Source organism: Epinephelus lanceolatus, chromosome 20 (assembly GCF_041903045.1).
Source record: "Epinephelus lanceolatus isolate andai-2023 chromosome 20, ASM4190304v1, whole genome shotgun sequence".
Classification (NCBI taxonomy): Eukaryota; Metazoa; Chordata; class Actinopteri; order Perciformes; family Serranidae; genus Epinephelus; species Epinephelus lanceolatus.
This window is the reverse complement of record NC_135753.1, coordinates 35,082,501-35,104,776: the sequence shown is the minus strand read 5'-3', so window position 1 is coordinate 35,104,776 and position 22,276 is coordinate 35,082,501. Positions and strand designations below refer to the sequence as shown.

The window sequence follows — 22,276 nt, the reverse complement described above, 5'->3', positions numbered from 1 at the left end:
TAAATCTTTGAAACCTGAGCAAATTGGCTTGGTTTCTGTCAGAAACATGGGAAGACGGCAATGAGCAATGAAAGAAGAAATGACCCAAAAATAATTAGCAAGAAATTACTAAAACGAGAAAATTAAAAACATGAAAATTAGTGGAAAAAAGAAAGGAAAAAATTAATAATAATAAAAAAGGAAATGTCCTGGAAAAAAAACTTTAAAATTAAAATAATTCTGTAAAATAATTTTAAATATATAGTAATTTTAAATGTATTTTTTTCCCCTCGCTTTTTAAAAATAATTTTCTAAATCTATTAATTTTTTTGCAATTTTTGGAACATTTCTCACCAAGTTTCTCATTCCCTTTTTTCTCATGTTTTTGAATGAAACTACACCAATTTGCTCGGGGTTCATAGCATTGAATACTCCGAAAGTCGTCTGAAAGCAGCACAAGAAAAGTAATGTCGCTACATGTGTCAAAGGTTTAATCAATTGAGCAGTGATTGGAAATTAAGTAGTTGATTGCAAAATAGGTGATGATTAAAATTAGTTAAATGAACTAAAAAATATCAGAGACTTTTCCCTCCTTCGTTTAATGAAGACTTATGACAGTACCTTCAAATACACATCGGCTTGGTTCAACACTGCCTGTATCTGTTTTAGATGAATCCACGAGGTTGACATCATAGTGAGTCAGGGCCTGGCCTGGTGAAGATGCACTGCTCTTAATGAAATCACACATGCCATTTTTAGATGCTGTGCTGTATCTGCTGACTGTTGGGCTGTCAAACGTGGTAAAAGACAGAGGGAGAGAGGGACAGTGAATGAGAGGACGGTTGGTTCCTGGTGTTTCCTTGTGTTTCAGAATCCCTCTTTCATCCCTTTTGATTGTTTACGTGGATGGTGTAGCTCGGCAGTTTTGCCCAAAAATGCTGATTCAGCAGTCACACTACGTTTTTTGTATTTTCTATTACTTGTGCAAACTTTCAGCTGCAGAAACCATTCAGATGTCATTAAGTTAGGCTCAGACATTGATGCTTGTATCAACATTTTTCATACATTTTCTGCTTTTTGAAGTACAAAGCATTTTCTCCTTTCACCCCTTTCAGTTAATAGATTTTAACGTCTCCCTTTGACAGCATTATAGTTTCAGCTCTTAGCTTCTGTAGGTAATACAATTCAGCTTCCAACTCTGCCGGTTTTATGTTTCAACCTTCAGGTTTTGCAGCATTTCACTACAATGTATTTTGACTTCTACATATTTTCGGGCGTTCATTTCACATTTCTGCATTTCAGTGATGCTTGGAGATTAATTTTAGCTGTCAGCATTCACGCAATTTCTGCAGGAAGGGTGTTTTCTAGTTCCTTTGTTTACATATTACGTTTGCTGTTAACTGCTCTGGGCTGTTGAACATCTAAAGTGGCTTTGTGTGAATATTATTGTGCAGATTGTGATTCATTAGAGATTAATATGTTTACTTTGGGTTATTTAATCCTGGTTCCTGTGTATGCCAGAACTAAATGCTATTATAGTTTTGGAAAGCTGATGAATATACCAGAAGGTACTGAATGATCCAACTTTGCACTGTGCTCAAACATTAGCACGTAGCATTATACTTTTGTTATTGAAACAGCGAGTAATTCAACTTAAACATGATATCATGGTCACTGCTGGTTTGATTCTACAAAACATAGAAGGATGATGCATTTTTGCAGTGTGTTTTACTATAGTTAAATATGAAACCTGTGAAACACAGTGGAGTCATGCTGTAATTAAAGGTAAAAATTGTAATAAGTAATTAACTGAGTGTGTTTTTGGTCCCCAGGAGCTGACGGGTCAGAAGGCAGATTACCTGCTTTCCCCGCCGCTGGGTTTGGGGGAGTGTACGGCCCCTCATCCTCCATGTCAGAGCCGCCGCTCCAGCCGCTGGGCAACACAAAGAGAAGGTGAATGGGAACATATTATACACATATTGTACATGATAATTAATTACTTTTTAATAAGCTGCAGCTCAACAGAAACTATCCAGCAGTTTGATTTCCTCTGTCAAAGCCGTGTTAGAATAAACACAGTGAAGGGGACGCATAGCTGCCAAACGAACAGGCTTCCTCCATAAAGCAGAAACATTTATTATTATAGCTAGAAATCTTTTATGCTTCTTTATGTTGTGACATACACAGTAGAGCCCCCTCATGTTTTCAGTTTTTCTTTAATAACTCTCAAACTGTCTGGACACATAGAAAGTACCAACTGATTCCCAGTAAGTGCTGTCATAACTCAGATGAATGTATAGGCTTGTTGTGTTTGTGAAGTCGATATTTGCTCAGTCCTAATGGCTGCATCACTCTTCTTCTGCCGAACTTGTCGGAGCGACTGAGTCATAATTGTTTATTCCTGCTCTCTGTTGTTGCAGCAGTGCATATAGAGGGCATCGTGCTCAGGGGCATCTCTCGGACCAGAATAGACAAGGAATACAACTTTGAGGTCGGTAACAACACAGCACACACACACACACACACACACACACACACACACACCTCTGGTTCAGGTTAATATGACAACTGGAAGTGTTCTTTTAGCGTAATACTGTGTTTGTGCATGTAATCTTAAAGGGACATCACTTTTCTTTGTCATTTATGACAGTAAATGAAGAGTCTTTGGGTTGTGGACTGTTGGTTGGACAAAAGAAGCCATTTTTTACATTTTAAAATGAATTTGTCAACCAGGAAAATAAGCTGCAGATTCATCAATAATGAAATAATCATTAGTTTCAGCCCTGCTTTCTCCCAAACTACACCCACTGATCTTATCACCATGCAGAAGGACTGTAAACACTCAATCTTGATTAGTGTTGTTATGTCTGGCGTTTTTTTTAGTGCACCTGCGGGACATCACATAAGTCAAACACACACACACTGACTTCCTTTCCGCTCTGCTGCCACGCACTTTCCTGCATGTGTGCTCTCAGCTTTTGGAGGGTGGCCAATTCTCTGCATTTGAAATATGCTACACACAGCTTGCTTGACGGTGGAGTGTAACAGTAATAGCTGGGTGATAAGCCAATAAAATAAACTTTCACATCAGTGGCTTTTTAATATGGCAACCTGGCACGGGGACACACAGAGACAGTTGTATTTCCACTCGGGCTGGGCGACATAACAACTATGTATGATATATCGATATATTTTCAAGTAAGATATAAATTTAGACAACACCGTTTATATCGTTTATATATGCTGTTAGACTGAAAAGCCATACCAGTGTGAATCTCTCCTCTCTCACTCTCTCCGCACAACACCACCTCACACACTCACAAGTTCTCCAGCAACACTCAGAGAGACGCAGAGCTGCTCCTCTGTTTAATCTGTCTGTTAATTAGTGTACAGTGTGTCATCGACCTATATGTTGTATGTGCTACGCTAAAGAAGTCTGTGAGGTGAATGAAATGACCGCAGTAGCACGTGTAATCCAGCGCTGTGCTGCATGTGTGGGAGACAGAGCTGCCTGATTTGTTTGCTAGTTGGTGTGTGAGGTGGATCACGGCGCATCACCAACGAAGTATCTCCCGCTCCTTCCCTCCCTCGGCATCTCTGTTGATGTTATGTGCATGAATAAGATTAATAGCCTAAATAACATAATAATAATAATAATTAATCATTTCCCAGCACTAGATTAATTTAAAAGGCCATGGAAAGCAACTTTTTAACTCCCCCACAAAGATTTTCTATTGCTTAAACTACAATGGATTTAGGCCTACGTGATACTTTTATACAAGGTTTTCCCTACCTATCTAAAGGCCCGTTTCCACTGAAGAAGTTCCTGGTACTATTTGGGGGGCAGGAACTTTACAGGAACGTCCTCTCGCTCGGCCCTCTCAACCGCCATGTCTCCACTGTACGATGGAGTAGGAGGAAGGTTCCTGTAAAGTTACCGGGCTCTGGATGTGACGTAATCGTTGTGCGGCCATTTTAACCGGGGCGACGCGGCAAAGAAACAAACAAACAAGAACAACAACAAAGAAGAAGAAGCAGAAGTAAGAAGAAGAAAGCAGACATAAGAAAGACGATAATCAACATGGAAGGGGCTGAGGTGGTTGCTGGGTTTCTGGCGTGTCTCTTTGTTACATGGCGGTGGAAGCTATGAACGAGCTAACCCTCGACTGCTGAGTTTTAAAAATGCTGGCTATTTTGTTGCTTTCTGTTGACGTCACATCCCGCCTTGAGTATATCCAATCAGCACCAAGTAAACCCCAAGCCCCAGCCAGGAGTTTTTCAGGGCCGCTCTCACTACCTACTCCGAGGCAGGGACTTGTTTAGCCCCTGTAAAAGTTCCAGAACTCTGTCCTTCGGGGGTGGTTCCTGCGGTGGAGACACGCACCAACGGCCCCGGCCCCATAAAATTACCCCGAAGTTCCTGCGGTGGAAACGGGCCTTAAGACAAAGGAGGGCCACCTGGGTGATTTTGGCCGCCGCGTTGCTTAAAGTGTGTATGTGTGCATCCAGGGCGTTCAGATGTAGCGTCTTTTGCACGCACAAACCCATTACTTTTAATGTAGACACTCGTCATGCGCGCTCACAACCCAAAGCCATGCTGTAGCAGCACGCATTCGGTGCGACGCCCTTGTTTTTTCGTCCGGCGCACACCTCCACAGACCTGCTTCTCCCTCTGGTGTTGTGTCAGATCCTTGTTCCCCCTCGGACTGTGTCTCTCCTACTGTTTCCCACGGAGCTCTGCGAAAGGCGAGGGAAGCCCGTATGTGGAAAGACGTCGCCTCCGAGATGTAGAATGTGTATTATAGAAGAGGAACACTGACTTGTATCATCAGAATAGACCTCAGCCTCCTTTCATATTTAATAGAGGGGGGACAATACCTGACAGTAATATTCTCAGCTGTCAGGATGTGCCTGCTGTAAAGGCTGAAAATCACAGGACATGTCTGTTCTGATGATACAAGTCAGCAGTGTAAAGCTCAAGCATGTGGGGGCCTCCTTTCATATTTAATAGAGGGGGGACCGTATCTAAAAGTAGAGCTGTCAAGATGCCCCCCGCCACAGGCCTTTGCCACCTTGGTCTCGAAAAAACCCAGGGAACCCTGTCATACCCATGTTATAGTTAAGTGTCCTGTGCTCAAACCTTTAAACCTCTGTAGCTCCAGTGCTGTGTGCAAAACATTAACGTACAGCCCTGCTATTTATTTGATATCATTTTTCATTAACATTTTGCGCAGCTGCATATTTTCAAACAGGGAATGAAAAGATCCCTGTCTTTGCACTTTATTTTAATCACGTTTTGTGACATGTGAAATGTGGCTTTGACTTACAAATGAACATGCAGCCCAAAAAATACTGAGATGTATACATCATGTATCGCCATGTATCGTCAATCATGTCGCCCAGCCTTTATTACCACATAATTAAACATATTCAGACCTGCGCTGGTCGACTATAAACATGAAGACCCTTCGTAATAACAGACACACGCACACACAGATGGACAGTCCCATACTGACTCCTGCTCCTTATAAAATTGGTGGTATTGGTTAGTTGTTATGCTTTCCCCTCGTTGAATCACTATTAGATCAAAATACATCATAAATCATCCATATTCATCAGCTAACAGCCATCATATGCTAGTTTGGTCATGAAGTGGCTTTCTGAAAGGTGTCAGCTACTCTTGTTTTCTGGCATCACTTTCTCCCTGTGGTGCATTGTGCTGGTTACACCAGAGCCAGCCTGGGAGTAAGTTTTTTTGTCTCCAACATGGTGACATCTTTTGGAAAGGTCAAGCAGGATTTGAACAGGGCTGCTGCTCTGTATGTTGTGGCAGCCAAATTTTCCTTGACCATGCAGAAAAAATGCTGGTTCTGCATGTGTCTGTATTTTTAAAGGCGCAACTGTGAGTCTGTGTTGGGGCAAATTTTCTTTTTTATTTTTGCCGTAAATGTCCATCGCACTAAACTAATCCCAGGGGCCAGTTTCATAGTGAGGCAGCTCATCACTGCTAACGAGCTGGTCTCTTTCAGAATGATTGATTTCCAAACACGGATTCACAGTAACAAATAGGAGTATTTAGTGCTCAATTACAGGAAGCAAAAATCAGTAAGACAGATGGTGAGGAGAGACGGTCCTGTTGGCTTGACTGAGCTCCGACAGCCAAGCCAACAGCACTCACAACAGTGAGCCGTTCTCACTATCCATCTGTTTTTACTGGAACAAACCACTGATGCACACACACACATACACACGCACACATAGTAACACATGTATTCATACTACAGTCATTAGCTTAACAAGCATGTGTCGTTTCAGAACGTAGTATAATCTGTGTACTTGATCTATAGATATAAATGCTGTTTATTAAAGATTCTTGCAGCCAAATGAGGCTACTGGTTCCACTGGGAGGGAGTAAATGGCTATTTGTGGTCTCTCTGTTCCCATTAAGTACATGAATGGCTCCAAAGTGTTGTGTTTCCTGCTGCTCCGTTTTGAAAAAGGCTCACACTGCTGTAGGGATGTTCAGGTCAGGCTTTTTGGAACCAGTACTGATCACCAGCTTGATTTAAGTGGAACAGGCCAATCTGGCACTGACTGTTTCCTGTTCTTCAACATTCACACTTCTGTAAGACAGTCAGTACATTTACACGCACAGTTAAGTCGAGCTACAGTTACAGCTCGACTAGACCATTTAATTGGACTACTGTCCTTGTTCCAGTATACAAGCACCGGAGGGGAGTCGATTTATTGATTGATTATTGGTGATATGCCCCCTTTCAGCTTGTTAGTATTGGACCTTTTCCAATTTCCTGTTATGTCACAGACCAAACAGTTGACAAACAAGTTAGCTACGGTTAGCTAGCAGCTAGTCTCTATATACAGACTCTACATTCAGTGAATGTAGAGTCTGTAGGCAAACCCCGGAGATCTTGCCTCCGGGAGAAGAGCAGAAGAGCCCTGGTTTCCGGTTGTAGGCTGTTTGTAGTCTGCGTGATATTGACCAATCAAGTTTGAGCCTGCTGCAGTTGTTGCCAGGTTGAACGGTCAGTATGGTGAACTAACGAGGCGGAACATAATTGGCGTCACAGCAAACTCTGAATCCATCGCAATGGTTCAGCATATTTATAAACGGAAGTCGGAAACGGAAATTCACCTCCTCCGCCCATATCAATCTGGAATGCCAAAAAATTGGGGGTCTGCCCCCAGAGGCTGTATTGCCGTCTGCCGGAAGTCAGACGCCGAATACTGCCGATGGGTTCCGAGAATGGCTAGCAGTAGTGATGGCCAAATGAAGCCTCATGAAGCATTTTCTTTATTTTCTAAGCCCACTTGATGGCGCTCATGATTTAAAGAGAGAGTCTCAAAGAATGGCAGTTCAGTGTGCTTTCAGCCCTTTGTTGAACAAAAAGCGCCATCTAGTGGGCTCAGAAAATAAAGAAAATGCTTCATGAGGCTTCATTTGGCCATCACTAGCTAGCAGCTAACTGGTACCATGGTGGACAATGTTATAACTCTGTTCATTTCGTCTGTCCAGAAATGCACAGCTCTGGATGTAGATTTCGCCATGTTGTTACCGGCTTCTTCTTCTGTTACGCATTTGATGCTATTTGACTTCCAGGTCAAATCCCTGGGCGTAAACTGTGGAGCATACTCAGAGCGCCTTGGCTAGTTTGGGTCCAATTACATGCAGGAGTAATTCGACTACCAATCCCATCAGGAAGCTGAGGAGCTTCAGTGTTAGCTAGCACATACTTGAAATAGCATACAGAAGCAGCATGGTATGGCAACCTGAGTGCAAGGAGCAAAACCAAGCTCTCCTACATTGTCAACCTTGCTGGGAAGGTGATTGGCAAGTCACAGAAACAACTCAGCAATAGATTTGACAATACTGTACGTAGGAAGGCTAAGCATGTAATTGCCGATGCCTCACATCCATTACACTCACAGCTTGAGCTGCTCCCGTGTGGGTGTCGATTTAGGGTCCCTAGAGCCAGTGAGAACATATATAAGAAGTCCTTTATTCCCTATGCCATACAGGGAATGAACACATTGCCATTTATTTACCACATTACCATTACAGTAAGACATTTTTACATGTATTTTAAAAGTCCGGTTTTAGTCGGAATCCATTTCTTCAAACGTCATGTAACCGTACTGGCTGTAAAAGCTACACTTTGTCCGTGTGTTACGCATATTTTCCCACTTGCAAATGAAAATTGATATTTTCCTCTACGGTCTACATCTAATTACTTAGTAATGTACAGTTTTCCTGGGAACACTGATTCACCAGTGTCTGCCAACAGACCATCTTAAACCAGTGATCATGGTTTCCTTTATAATTGAGCCCCACAGTACAGACTTAGGTCTGTAGTCTTGGTTTAATACCATACTATACCAAATTCCAAATACCAAATTTGCACCAGCTGTGGTCGGGTGGTCATTAAAGTCAGTTGAAATGCCTGACCCACATTAAAATGGGCAAAACCAGACCAGTTCCCATCAGATACAGTGTGTTTACTGAAGCCTAACTAAGCATAGCTTTGCTATAAATACAGCCTGCATCATCTCACTTGTGATAGTCTTTATAAATTCATCTGGTGTGATGCATCCCCACAGATAGTTCTCACATACTGAGTCATTGTGATGGTATTTTTGTGATACAGCATTGAATAAGATGCTGTGTAGTCGTGTGTGTTTTGTTTTAAGACCAAAATAGAAATTGGTTAATAAGTATGAGCGTTTCTGTTAAGTACAAGTTTTATAGTCTCAACCATTACATAACCACAGCACATGTTGCCTCTCAATGGGTGTAGCTAATGCCACATCTACATGATTATAGAGTGTGATTAGAAGGCATCCATGTTTGTTTAGACGTCAAGGGTGTGGAGCCGGCCTGCTCTGACTTATTTCTTTTTCCGTAGCACTTAGTATGCTTTGTCGGAGTTACTGTATGAATGTGGAGTCATTTTCGTGTTGTGTGGGTGTTCGTTGTCTTATGTTTCTGCAGTGTTGGGCAAGCTACTTAATAGTTACTTTACATCAACATAAAGTTTCACTTCATTGAAGCTATCTTCAGAGATTTTGATGATCAGAGAAACTGTCAGACAAACACGCAGCAAAATATGTTCAGTTTAACTGTTTATTATAAAATAACAGACTTCAATCAAAACTTTCTTCAGTTTTTTCGTGTGTTTTTTTTTTTTTTTTTTTTTGGAAGACTTTGCGACATTTGAACATGTCCTCCAATAACATGACATCATCAGTCGACCTGTTGCCCCCTCTGTTTCTCTCTCCTCTTCCATGCATTTCTCTTTCTCGGCCTGTTTCAGTCGGCTCTCTGGCTCGGTCCGTAATTCAAAAACAGAATTCCAAAATATATTTTTCAGTCAGTAAAACCATAATAAATAAAAGACAGTAATATAAACAATAACAATAACAGACCTAAATGAAGACTTGTCTTTTTTGGGGACATTAGAGCATGAACATGTCCTGCAGATAACCCGTGACATCAGTATGTCTCCGTCTCTACTGTCCTCTGTCTCTCAGCTATTTTCTCAGCCCTTTGTGTTGGTTTCTCTGGTGTCCACTGCAAATTCACTAAATATATACAGTCTATGGTCAGGACACATGAGTGCAGTGTAGCCAATCAGAGGCAGAGTAGGGCGGGTCTTGCCAAGACAAGACAATAGCGAAGCAGCAAGCAGAATAAACTGAAGGATTAGTGCATGATGTCATACAGGAAGTGCTTCCCTTGTCTACAGTCAATCAGTATGATGTAATTGTTTGGGTATGTGATTTTACTTTCTTGGGTGACATTGTACCATGAACTGCTAGCAAAGCACCATTTCCTTTTTGGCGTTGCTGTTGTCAGATTTCTCCCTGTAGTCAGCGTAGTGATGGAGCATGTCCTCTGCTGTGTTTCAGGTGAAGTGGTCAGACTCCTCCTCAAGTTGTGTGACCAAAACCCATCTGGAACTGGAGAATTTTCTTCTTAAGGTAACTACTTCTGTTCTCAATCAAAACTACATATTCGTCCTCTTACATGTAGTAGTATTTATCTGTCAAGATTGTTTTGGTGTGAGTTGCTGCCTTCTCTCCAGTATAATGGAACTAGATGTCACTCGACTTGTGGTGCTCAAAGTGCCGAAAGATATATTTGAAAAACTCCACAGGAATGTCTCTTTGCTCAAATCATGACCCCATTACTCAAGATAATCCACAGACCTTGTTGTCAGCAGTGGAGTTCGATAGACAGAAAATAGTTCCTACATGAAACTTCCCTCAACAAGGAGGAACTGGGTCATGATTTCTGGAAAGAGACATTTCTGTTGTGGTTTTCAGATATATGTTATTGGCGCTTTGAGCACCACAAGCTGAGTGACATCTAGTTCCATTATACTGGACAGAAGGCATCTCTGCAGCCGATATCTCCAACACTCAGTAACTCACACCAAAACAATCTAGATTGATAAACAGCACTATAGGTAAAAGGAAAAAATACACATTTTTGATTTTAAAGGGATAGCGCACCCAAAAGTGAAAATTCAGCCATTATCTACTCACCCATATGCCGAGGGAGGCTCAGGTGAGGTTTTAGAGTCCTCACATCCCTTGCGGAGATCCAAGGGGAGAGGAGGTAGCAGCACAACTCCACCTAATGGAGGCTGACGGCGCCCCAGATTAAAACGTCCAAAAACACATAATTGAAACCACAAAATATCTCCATACTGCTCGTCCGTAGTGATCCAAGTGTCCTGAAGCCCCGACATAAAAAGTTGTTTGGAAAAACGCCATTTGAACTCTGTTTTAGCCTCATTGTAGCCTGTAGCTCTAACTGCCTTAATGTAGACAGTGCTCACGTGTGCGCTTGCACGATACCGTGAGACGTGGGCACCGCCTTCATGTGTGTTCACATGCTTTCGCTGGTCTGGCGCGCACACGTGAGCTTGATGTACACAGAAGCAGTCAGAGCTACAGGCTACAGTGAGGCTAAAAACAGAGTTCAAATGACGTTTTTCCAAACAACTTTTTATGTTGGGGCTTCAGGACACTTGGATCACTACAGACGAGCAGTATGGAGATATTTTGTGCTTTCAATTATGTGTTTTTGGACGTTTGAATCTGGGGCGCCGTCAGCCTCCATTAGGTGGAGTTGTGTTGCTACCTCCTCTCCCCTTGGATCTCTGCAAGTGATGTGAGGACTCTAAAACTTCACCTGAGCCTCCCTCGGCATATGGGTGAGTAGATAATGGCTGAATTTTCATTTTTGGGTGCACTATCCCTTTAGCTTCCCTTTAAAGTTTCTTGCACACTCCCATCGGGCCACCCTCTGTGTCCTCTCGACAGTCATTCCCTGCTATAACAGACAGATGCAAAGAATCAGGGGCAATTTCTCACTTAGAATATGTCTTCATGTTTCTCTCTCTGTGTTATTTGGTCTTAGTGAGAAACTTTTTTTTTTACAGCAGACACAAGCACATGAAAAAGACTTTTCCATAGAGTACATTTTGACACGTCACAGTAGGAAAATCACAACTGTAAATGATACAATGAGTTGTGGCTTAATTCCATGTAGCTGATTCAGTTGTATTGTCTTGGTAATGTTAATGCTGTCACACTGTCATGGCTTACTGGGACTCTTGAATAGAACAAAGCCATTGTAATTGCAATTAGTAACACCTGTGAATACGGTAAAAAAGGCCCATTTAGCTACTCTATTGCCTTATTAAGACCAAATGATCCAGAGAGACAGTTTGTCTGTTTTGTTGCTTCTCTCTGTTATAGAGTGGAATGATTGTTGAGAAGACACAGAGGGGGCAAGACATTAAAGAAGGTTTGGCAGTTGAGAACAAGGTCACAAAGATTTTACTGGTACAGATGGGTTTCTTAGCTTCATTCCTCCCTCAGTGGTGCAGTGATCAAAGTACTGTACAATTTCCTCGTGCAGTCTTTTCTTAATTCTGTCTGTCTGTTAATAATCTAGCCACACAAGGGTGAATATATTTGTCTTGATTCATCACCTTCAGCAGTTTTAGGTACAGTGTAGACAAGATTTTGCAAAATTCCAAGTGCTAACTCTGATAATGAAGTGATTGGTCCAAGCAGAAAAACCTGTTTCAAACAATAAGGTTAGACATGCCGACAGATTCTTTTGCTAAAGCGTCATTCAACAACACTGAAGCTGAATTACATTTGACACCAGATTTGACACATTTACATGAAAGTTGCTTCACTCCTAGCTTACCTCTGTTGTTGTTGAGACGGATAATGAGTTATTTATTTGTGCAAACAATGTATACTTCCTGTTGTTTACTCTCCCTCTTGTTTTCCCCGCAGCTTCCTAAGGATCAGTGCACTGAGTCCTTTGAGAAGAGCATCCTGAGGCTTCTGAACCAGGGGGACCGGAACGAGAGCAGGGAGGTGGAGAAGAACCTCAGGTACTCTACATTTAACCCAGATATACACCTAATGTGTTGGAGTTAGGGTTATTGCAAGACTGACACCACAGTTTCCACTATTGATTAGTTTTAATCTATATTGTGATATATCTGGCTTTACTATTTAAAGAGTGTTCTCAAAATTAAAAAAAAATTGAGGGTTATTTATATTAAATCGTGAATATGATTTATTTTGATAAACAAAAAAAGAACTGTATTATCATGCTTTTTAACCTGCTGATGAAGGCCCTGTCTATATGTATCCAGATACTTTTGTAAATGGATATTTTCCTCTGCATTTGCACCTCTTGTCCACACGCAAACTGAGTTTTAATTCACTAAAATATGGATTTTTTTAAAGCACCTTCTAAGGTGAAGATTTATCAAAACTCTGTTTACTGTTTTTCCATGTGGACTTGTAAAAGGTTTGGATAGCGATGATGTAATCTTCTCAAATCTCGCCTGCCTATTGATGCTTTGTGCAATGAGCAAACACTGGAAACCACATTAACAATGGCGGACTACTGGTTTGCCAATTGTTTTGTTTGCTATTTTGGTCTAATGACAACTTTACATTAACTCACCACTTAATGGAGGAACAGATCCGTCAGCTGCACCCAGTGTTTTTGCTCCACCTCAACATCTGGGGTTTAAAGTCCATTAGAAATTATGGTTTTGGATCAGAACCGGTTGAACCAGCAGATGGTGGGACACCTTCCAGAGTGGGATTGGTGCTGATGAGGAGTGGAAGGAGCATAACTCGCATGTTTAAGTGAGCTTCTTCGTACTTAAATTAAACGGGAATCAGCGATGATGAGATCTCAAGCAGGTATTTTGAAAAAGGTAATATTAGCTTGTACTAGGGGTGTGTGACAAAAATAATATCTCGATATTTTGGGGGATTTTGATGATAACAATTATTAGACGATATTCTTTTAAATATGTGTTTTTAACAGCCGGAGTTATAGCTCATTAATTGTTTCTCAAGTTTCTCAACATTTCTTGCTGCTTTTTTACCTGCTCGCTCTGTTTGACTCTGGTGACACCCTTTTGTAGCGTCAATTCCAGGTCCATTTGCAACTGTTCACATAGGCGTTTGTCCCGCAGACTCACCACAAGTCTGTCCCTCACCATCTCATCATGTAGAGCCCCGTAACCACAGTGCTCCGCCAGGCAGTGCAGCGCCGTAATGAAACTGTCGGCCATCTCACCCGTTTCTTGATGCCGCTGATTAAACTTTGCTCTCTCAAAGATCACATTGCTGCGATTCTCTTCTGCTTGCGTCTCCAATCCAGAAGCAGTGCGGAATCTATCGAAGCGTTTAATCCATTTAGGTCAGTCTTCAGCCTTCAAGGTGAACTTTTGTGGCAGGGAGACTTGAAACTGTGCCATGTTGCCGCTTCGTTCAGCTAACTGTGGCTAGGCTAGGTAGCTCCGTAGATGGTCTTCTGGTACTGCAAATGTTCCCGACTGACACTTTACTAGTCGCTTTACTTCTGACACCATGTTCAGTTACTCATTGGTATAAACGCAAACCACTCATGAACCACGCAGGCTTCAGGTACTTGAGCAACCCTTTAATTGTTCCCCTGCAACACAATACAGCATTACCTTAGTTCCCACCTGACAGGCTGGGACCTATCACTACAGTTGACCCACCGTGGGCGGTGTTGCCATGGTGTCTCGCTAATGTTTGTCTAGCAGCAGGCTAACCTGCCAGGAAGGTGCCAATGAGAGATCATGTGACCACCTAGGCGTACTGCGGCGTGCTGCTGCACGCAAGTTATGTAACTCTTGTTCAGTGAATGTGTGGGGTTTCAATGTGTGTTTTCAGTTGTTTTTGTGAAGTCATTTGCATACTCAATGTAAATTTGCACATCGTTAAAACAACAATGATGATATTATCGTTAACGATATATATCGCCCACCCCTAGCTTGTACACAGATAGACAGCTAACGCCCGGGCCACAGGTACGGAACATCTAGAGAAAAGGTGTCTCACGGCTCGCCTATTTTTTTCTACATGATGTGTGTTTTCATGTATTATTTTTGACTCAACGCTTCCTGTTTCCATTTCAAAATAAAGGTCCCCTGACAGCGTTTCTGTTGACAGAATCCCTTCATTTGTTAACACGAGGCAAGACCGTGTGTCATCGGTGGCTGCACGGCTTCATAAATATGTGGACTATCAGCTTTCAGTTGTAGATGTCAGTAGTCAGAGCAGCAGGCAGCTCTGAAGCAGCGCCACAGCAATGCCACTATCTGTGTGAACACTGCACACATGAGCGTTTGGAGTCGGTTTAGTGTGTTTGGGTAGACAGAGATATTTTGTAAAACAAGGTCGTGTGGACAAAAAAAATTACACGTAGGGGAAAAATGTCTGGATACATAGACAGAGCTTAAGATAAACAAGTTTTCCATAATGCATTCATCCATTGATTTCCTTGATTGAGGTTCAGTGGCCAGTCATCCTGCTCTGTTTAATACATTCATGGATAGATAGAGTTAAAATAAATTAATTTCCACCAGTGAAACATAAAGGGCTTGTCTGGACTCTGTGATGTTGCCTGGTGTTCTCTGGCACTCACCATGTAGGAGCACATGAAAACACTGACTGAGCATGAACCACAGTCCTGACTGCCGTCATTTCATTCTGTTATTCTGAGTTCTCTGAGAACAAGAGGTCAACGTCTGCGTCCTTTTACCCCTTTGTTTTTCAGGGTCATTTCCTGTCTGTAATAAATAAATAACAACTACAGTTACTGTGTGTTTGATGTGAAAGAGCAGTTGGTTGTCACAAAACTGTTGTGACTGAAGATCTGCAGCCTGTTAGTATTGTTCAACCTGATAGACTGCATTGGTGGCAAGTTTATGAGTAGCAGCATGCCAAGAAAGCACCAGATCAGAACCAGAAATGATTGTTAATCTAGAGGACGAGTTTTCAATGTCTGACAGTGTGGACTGAGTCCTGACTCTGTGAAGGATTGGGACTCTTTGACACAAATTGGGGCTATCAGGCTCCGAGGATTTTAACGTACCACTGCTGCTGAAATGTGTCAGTGAGCAGGCCAAAACAGCTGGCCAAACTATAATTACTCACTTCCTGTTGTGTTCAAAACAACAGCATGCCCCTTTCTCCACATGTAGTGTCTTTTGCCTAATGTTTCTTCCTCCGCGTCCCCCCTGGGGAGACCTCTGCACTGTAAAGTGCAGCTTCACTAACATTACATGATTATCTCCCTCAGATATGTTTACAGATTTGTCGATAACACGCTATGTCAGACATGCTAGAAAAGGGACCTTATTGTTATTGTTCAAGACTGACAATCTCTCACGCACACACTCACACACTCTGACACAGCATGATGTCCATAAGTTTCATTTCGTGTGAAGTGAGACTGAGGAAAGTGAAACTCATCTGCCTGAACTCCAGCTTTTCATCAGTAGCCCAGCCCATGCTCTTACTGCATGCTTGTGCTCCTCTCTCCTTTCATGGGACTCCAGCTTTTTGCTTTATTATTTTAACCACAGTATGTTGTTGTTGAAAGAGACTTTTACAGATGGTTGCAAGCTTGTTTTTATTGCACTTTAAAGACAGATATGTTGATATGAAAAAACATGTATGCGTCCATTGATCAGTGGACGTTTTTTAACTACGAAACTGTGGCTTATTATGAAGTCATTTTCACATGATTCCTTCTTCCTTATAGACACAAAAACAAATACATGTAAAAGAAGTACTCTCATTTGTATTAGATATGCAAACTCCAGTCAAACCTTGCATTGAGGACTTGTATGGAAGTAACATGGAACACAAACGGGACATAAATATGTTGAGAAAATGAAAGAAAAAAGTGTCTAGACGATATTGTTACTGAGTGTTACTTGAATGTGAATATGTTTTAAGTTTTGCTCAGCTGCCTGTCCTTAATGCATTGTAGTTATTTTGCTGTGTTATGTAATAATTCTCAGCCAGACTTTCCTCTGCCTGCCTTTAGGGAAAGGTTCCTGTCTGCTCCTCCTGTCTTCAGACAGACCAGGAAGGTCTGCAGCTTCTTCAATTGTGACTCCAGTTACTCTACAAAACCTACATGCTGCAGATGTGAGTATCAGACTACAGGGGGATTTATACTTGTGCGGCAGACCTTACGCACGCGGCCTACGCCTTTGTGAGCATTTGTGCTTGTGCAGTGGTGTGTCAGTGTCACTCTGCGGTTACACCTCCTGAACACTAGTGGGCGGTGTAGGTTTTTGTGAACATATAAACATGGCTTAAAGGATAACTTCGGTATTTTTCAACCTGGGCCCTATTTCCCCATGTGTATGTGTGCGTATGATTTATAGGTACAACTCGTTCTAAAATTGGTGCAAGCATGGTGGGAGCTGCGAAATGAGCTAAAACGGTAACGGGGGCAAATGCGTCCCGTATAAGTTTGCGCTTTAAAAGTGCTTTTTTTCGCCACTGACTGGTTCAGATCGCCAGTGCTATCTCTGTAAATAGCATACTAAGTGTTTCCCTTACTTCTGGGCTGTGTGTGACGTCATCTCACGAGAGCTTTGCTCCACTGTGTCTGTAGCTCTCTCTACTCGTGGGACAGCCGTTTTCTTTAGGAAGAGGTGTTTCGGGATTGGATGTCTTCTTCGGCTGGCAGTAGTCATCTTGGGAGAAGTGAGCACTGCAGACGCAGACACAACTTCAGCATCTCGCCGTCCGACAAAGGCAGCCTATGAAAGCTGTACGGGGTGTTGCGCGACATCCTGTTCTTGCAATTTGGATAAGCACAAACACGAACCATTGTTTTCAATTGATGCAGTAAAACTCTCAACTGTACTCCGGGACAATCAGCGCCACTTGGAGCGGCGCTCAGCATGGCTCCTCTGTTTTCTTCCGGCAACAAGCAAAGCTCTCGTGAGATGATGTCACAGCCCAGAGCAAGTGAAGGGTCAGGGAACGCTTAGTATGCTATTTACAGAGATAGCACTGGTGATCTGAACCGGTCAGTGGCGAAAAAAAGCACTTTTAATGCGCAAACTTATACGGGACGCATTTGCCCCCGTTACCGTTTTAGCTCGTTTCGCAGCTCCCAGCTGCATCCGCCTCCCTCAATACTGAACCAATTTTAGAACGAGTTGTACCCATGAATCATACGCACACATACACATGGGGAAATAGGGCCCAGGTTGAAAAATACCAAAGTTATCCTTTAATAGAGACAGTTTCAAATGCAAGTACACAAATCAGCTTCACTATAACTCGCAGCATTCACACACAAACACTTGTCTTTATCTGGACACATTTTCCCCACAAATACAACATGCTAACGTTATTAGCACAAGCCTATGGCATTTTACATTCTATAAATTAGCCTAGTGGCTAGCAGACTTTTTCCCCTACTCATATGAAGCCAGGGACAACAGCAATGTTTAACAAAGGTAACGTTACAAAATTCAGCTCCATTACAGCTCACAGTGTTCACTGACAAAACAACTGTCTTATACTAAACACATTTTCCAAACAAATATAACATGCTAACACTATTAACACACACAACCCTACGCTGTATGTGCCCAGCAGGCATAGCCAGTAAAAAATACATCCGCTCTGCAAACATTCCACATTCGTTATGTCTTCAGTGTAGCCAAAGCACGAGTGAATGTCCATGAAGTTGCAATCACAAAGAATGTTTATTTCCTTTAAAACATGCGCTCCTTTTTTATGTTTGTTCAGTAGTTCTCTTCTCTTGACTCGGTGCCTTTAAAGTCTACAGAAGCAAATTAAAGCTGTCTCACCGATCTGACCTCCTCACAAGAATACTATGCTCTCCTGCTTCAGAGTGTGCTCACTGTTCTCTTCCTCTAAAGCAAATCACTGCATTTCTTTGAGATTCACTTTAATTTTCAGTTTAGTATACTGTTCATTTAACATATTAAACAAAGGCACTGTTGTTAGTGGCGGCACGCTGGTGCAGTGGTTAGCTTTGTCATTAGCATTCCTGGTTCGTATCCAAGGTCGGGGTTAGCATGTTCTCCCTGTGTCAGCGTGGGTTTCCTCCAGGTGCTCCAGCTTCCTCCCACAGTCCAAAGACATGCAGGTTCATTGGTGACTCTAAATTGTCCGTAGGTGTGAATGTGAGTGTGAATGGTTGTCTGTCCTCATACTGTTTTAAAACAACAACACCTATACTGTGTTTATTTAATCATCAAATAAACATTTACGTAGTTATCTTGACTTCCAGCATGCAGGATAGATTATTTATCAGATTTAAGACAAAGGAAGAACATGTTGTATCATTGTACACTCTCCATCCACACACACACACAAACTGGATGTCACGACTCAAAGCGCATCTGTAGGTGTCCTAAAAGAATGAAGCAGTAAACCAACAACGGTGGCTGCTGGGAAAACCTGCGCTGTCATAAATCTACAGCAACACAAGTCCCCAAGCCGTGTCCAAAATGTGATCACTGCTGTCAGAAACAAAGTTATCCTTCTCTTCATAGGCAACTGCCAGCTGGGTAAGGCCTACCAAGGAGACTGCTCTGATGCCTCCAGTCAGGAGGAAGGTGAGAACAACTTAATTATTTTATCCAATTATTCCACTCATTTCCCACAGTGATGTTTTTCTCTGACGGTTGTGATCCACCGTGGAGAGTGGAAGTGGCAGGGAGAGAGCAGCAAAGGCAGCAGACAAAAGAAATGCACAAGAGCGTGTATAATCAGTGAATGAGGCCCGATTGTGCGTACGGACAAAGCAAAGGAACAGCCCACTCACCAGGGCTGCAGTCGTAGCTGCAGCTACATAGTAAACATGAAAAGCTAACTGGCGTTTATTTTTGGAGGTTGTTTGGAAAGGCTGAGTCTGTTTCAAATCCTCATATTTCACAGCTATATTTGCCCGATCACGTGCTTGACCGAGTTCAGCTGGAGCAGCAGTAACCACAGCCCTGGCCTGCCTCATACTAGCATCAGGGTTATTAATGCTAGAAGATGTTGTGTGTGTTAGATTAATGTTAATCTGTATTAAACAAGCACGTCTGTTTAACCTTGAAGAAGTTGTGCAGAGAAGAATCACACTTATTTCTTTTATCTGCACGTAACAGGACGAAGCAGAGTCAAAGAAGGAAGGCTAAAAATGAAAACCATCAGTAGCTTTTGATGTATGGACGTTATTGTCATTAATAGTTTCTTAATGGTCCCAAAGAAAGTCATAGTGCAGAGTCAGAGGGAACAGAGAGAAGTCAGAGGCCTGAAACAATAATGAACTGAAAGACTGAAAGCAGGGGGAAACTTTAAGCATCACCTCATTCAAAGTGATTAATAGGCCTCACATTAACACCAAATTTTTACTATATATGTGACACTCTTTCCAAGTGTCTGGCTGTAAGTTGTAGATGCCACTTTTAGTGAACATGTGCTCTGGCAGTAGCTCTAACAATAAATTGATACCATACTGATCAGATTGTTGTCAGTGATTCCCAACCTCTTCTATCACTGAGTAAAGTGAAGACACCTCAGTGATGTATTTTATGGATAATTCATATTATATTTAACACATAAACACATTGAGTCTTATTCATGAAACGTGAGCAAAACAAATTTGTGTGTGAACTGTTTGCAGAAGGAAATGTATGTGCATTTTCGGCATTCATCATCATGTTAGTTGCTTCGATCTTTTCATAGGTACCAGGGCGTAAAATTAACTTTTCACCTCATCTGCCATTAGCCAGTGACTAGTGATGGCCAAATGAAGCCTCAGGAAGCATTTTCTTTATTTTCTGAGCCCAATAGATGGCACTCATGGTTTAAAGAGAGAGGCCAAAAGAATGGCAATTCAGTGTGCTTTCAACCTTTCGTTGAACAAAAAGCACCATCTAGTGGGCTCATAAAATAAAGAAAATGCTTCCTGAGGCTTCATTTGGCCATCCCCACTGGTGACCTCCAAAAGTTATCGGCCAAACATATTTTTCACCAGCCAAATAAAAAAATCATGCCTTGTTTGACTAAAAATAGTTACCTTACGTTTGTAGTAGGAAAATCCAACTTTAGGAAAATCCACCCTTGTTCTCTGTGTTTCTTTGGCATGCTTGCGACAAAGGCTGCAGCTCATTGTGTTGGTGTGGGGGTCGTAGGTCAGCCCTGACCACGGCTGGCCAGCCTCGCCTAGTTTCCATTTTTTAATAAAACGCCGTGCGACATTTGTACTCCGTTTAACTGTCTGTTCTTCCTGTACAAGTCCAACATGTTCATCTTCGTCTTTCCTCTTTTCTGGCTGTGGCTTCACGCTTAGAATGTGTCGCCACATCTTGCTCAGAAGTTACCATAGAATACCCGGGAAACAAGTTCCGGTAGCTGACGTCATGCGTTCCCGGCACACGTACAATAAGCAGCGAGGGACAAAATAGTCTGACAAAGCTGGCAGAAATGGTCGAAGCACGTAAAAAACCCACATGCAATTCAAAATTTTCCATCAGCCACTGGCGGGTGTGTTTTTGTTTTACACACCAAACTCATTTTTTAGTTTTTACCCACCATTGGCGCTTGGTGGGTGTTAATTTTACGGCCTGGTAGGTACTAACAGAATCTGCACCTGCTTCTGACTGCTTGTAGTGCTTGTGTAAATAACATATTGTACATGAAATTGCTTGTTATGTTTAGAAATTACAATTTTAATTCATATTGTGCTCGGTTATGTTCACAATACGCAGACGCCTTTGAAACATGTGAGTTAAACATGACAGAAGATTAGAAATATAACAAATTTAGATCAATTAGTTGGCAATTAGCACATTTTGCTGTTGGCAACACACTCTTTTAACCTACCTCTGCACAGGACCACATTTATACTATGTTATATTTTCCGTTCTGCTCACCTGCAATGCTTGATAAGAAAAATATGATTTGTTAAAAAAAAAAATTGGTCCTAAATTTGGTTGAAATTAATTTGAAAAGGTCTTAAAAGCATTAAATTTAAGTGTCTGATACCTGTAGACATTCTGTGATACTACAATAAGTAATATTATATTTCCTTAAATTTCTTTTATTTATTCTATATCTTCAAATTTGTCTGTGTCTTGTTTCCTTCCTTACAGTGAGAATTCATCTAAAAGCGTTTACGTCACATCTTACACTCGGTGTAATAATGTTTGTTAACTGTTCTCTCAGATTTAGAGTCGTATGCTCAGGGACACAAGAAAAAGCACGGGACCAAGAGTCCATGTCAAGGGTAAGTAGACTGTCTGTCGTCTGATTTGTGCCTCTAAGTTCTACTATAGAAAACAACAGCTGATTAGTAAGAATCCAGGCGAGGATGCTTACTTAAAATGAAAGTATGAATAAATATTGATTACATTGTTTGAGAGTGAGCAAAATTGTTTCAGTAACAGCAGTGAAACGTGCTGAGACTGCATTGTCTTACATTCCTCCACTCCTCTCCAGCAGTCTCTCTAGTGCCAAGGGCTCCCAGGGGGACAGTCGGAGAGGGGGCCATGCTGCAGAGCTCAACGGTCCAGCAGAGAGGAGGAAGAGCTGTACACTGAGGAGCAGCCAGGAGGCTGAACAGGTGAGGGCAGAGAGCCGGGAAACAGGATGCTGAAGAAGGCCAGATATCCTTCTACTGCTGCTTTAAGGCATTGCCTACATCAGGGGTGTCGAAACATGTGGCCTCTTGAAAGTCGTAGATTTTGGAGGCCCCTCAGTGGACTCAAATTACTTTAAGTCGAGCATTTTCTTTTGCTGGTCAGTGTGCCGCTTGACTTTCACGCTACTCTTTGGAACAGACAGCTGCGGACGTGGAGGAGAAACTTTACATCGTATGGCTCAGAGATAACATTATCTTCTCTCTTCTGCTTAGAAGATGTGA

The 22,276-nt window shown here is 42.0% G+C and overlaps 1 protein-coding gene across 4 annotated transcripts in view; it reads left to right on the top strand.

Annotated features, from left to right (window-relative positions):
• The window catches only part of zcchc2 (zinc finger, CCHC domain containing 2), a 38,737-nt gene that overhangs the window by 3,887 nt on the left and 12,574 nt on the right, over positions 1-22,276 (top strand). Inside the window, exons 2-9 of one of the 4 annotated variants that reach the window (XM_033638681.2) lie at positions 1,812-1,932; positions 2,400-2,470; positions 9,904-9,975; positions 12,316-12,416; positions 16,415-16,518; positions 18,918-18,980; positions 21,580-21,640; positions 21,856-21,976. In XM_033638681.2, coding sequence (XP_033494572.1) covers positions 1,812-1,932; positions 2,400-2,470; positions 9,904-9,975; positions 12,316-12,416; positions 16,415-16,518; positions 18,918-18,980; positions 21,580-21,640; positions 21,856-21,976 — 714 coding nt within the window. Of the gene's footprint in view, positions 1-1,811; positions 1,933-2,399; positions 2,471-9,903; positions 9,976-12,315; positions 12,417-16,414; positions 16,519-18,917; positions 18,981-21,579; positions 21,641-21,852; positions 21,977-22,276 lie in introns of all 4 variants that reach the window. The other 3 variants (XM_033638680.2, XM_078162808.1, XM_033638683.2) reach the window with 3 other exon arrangements.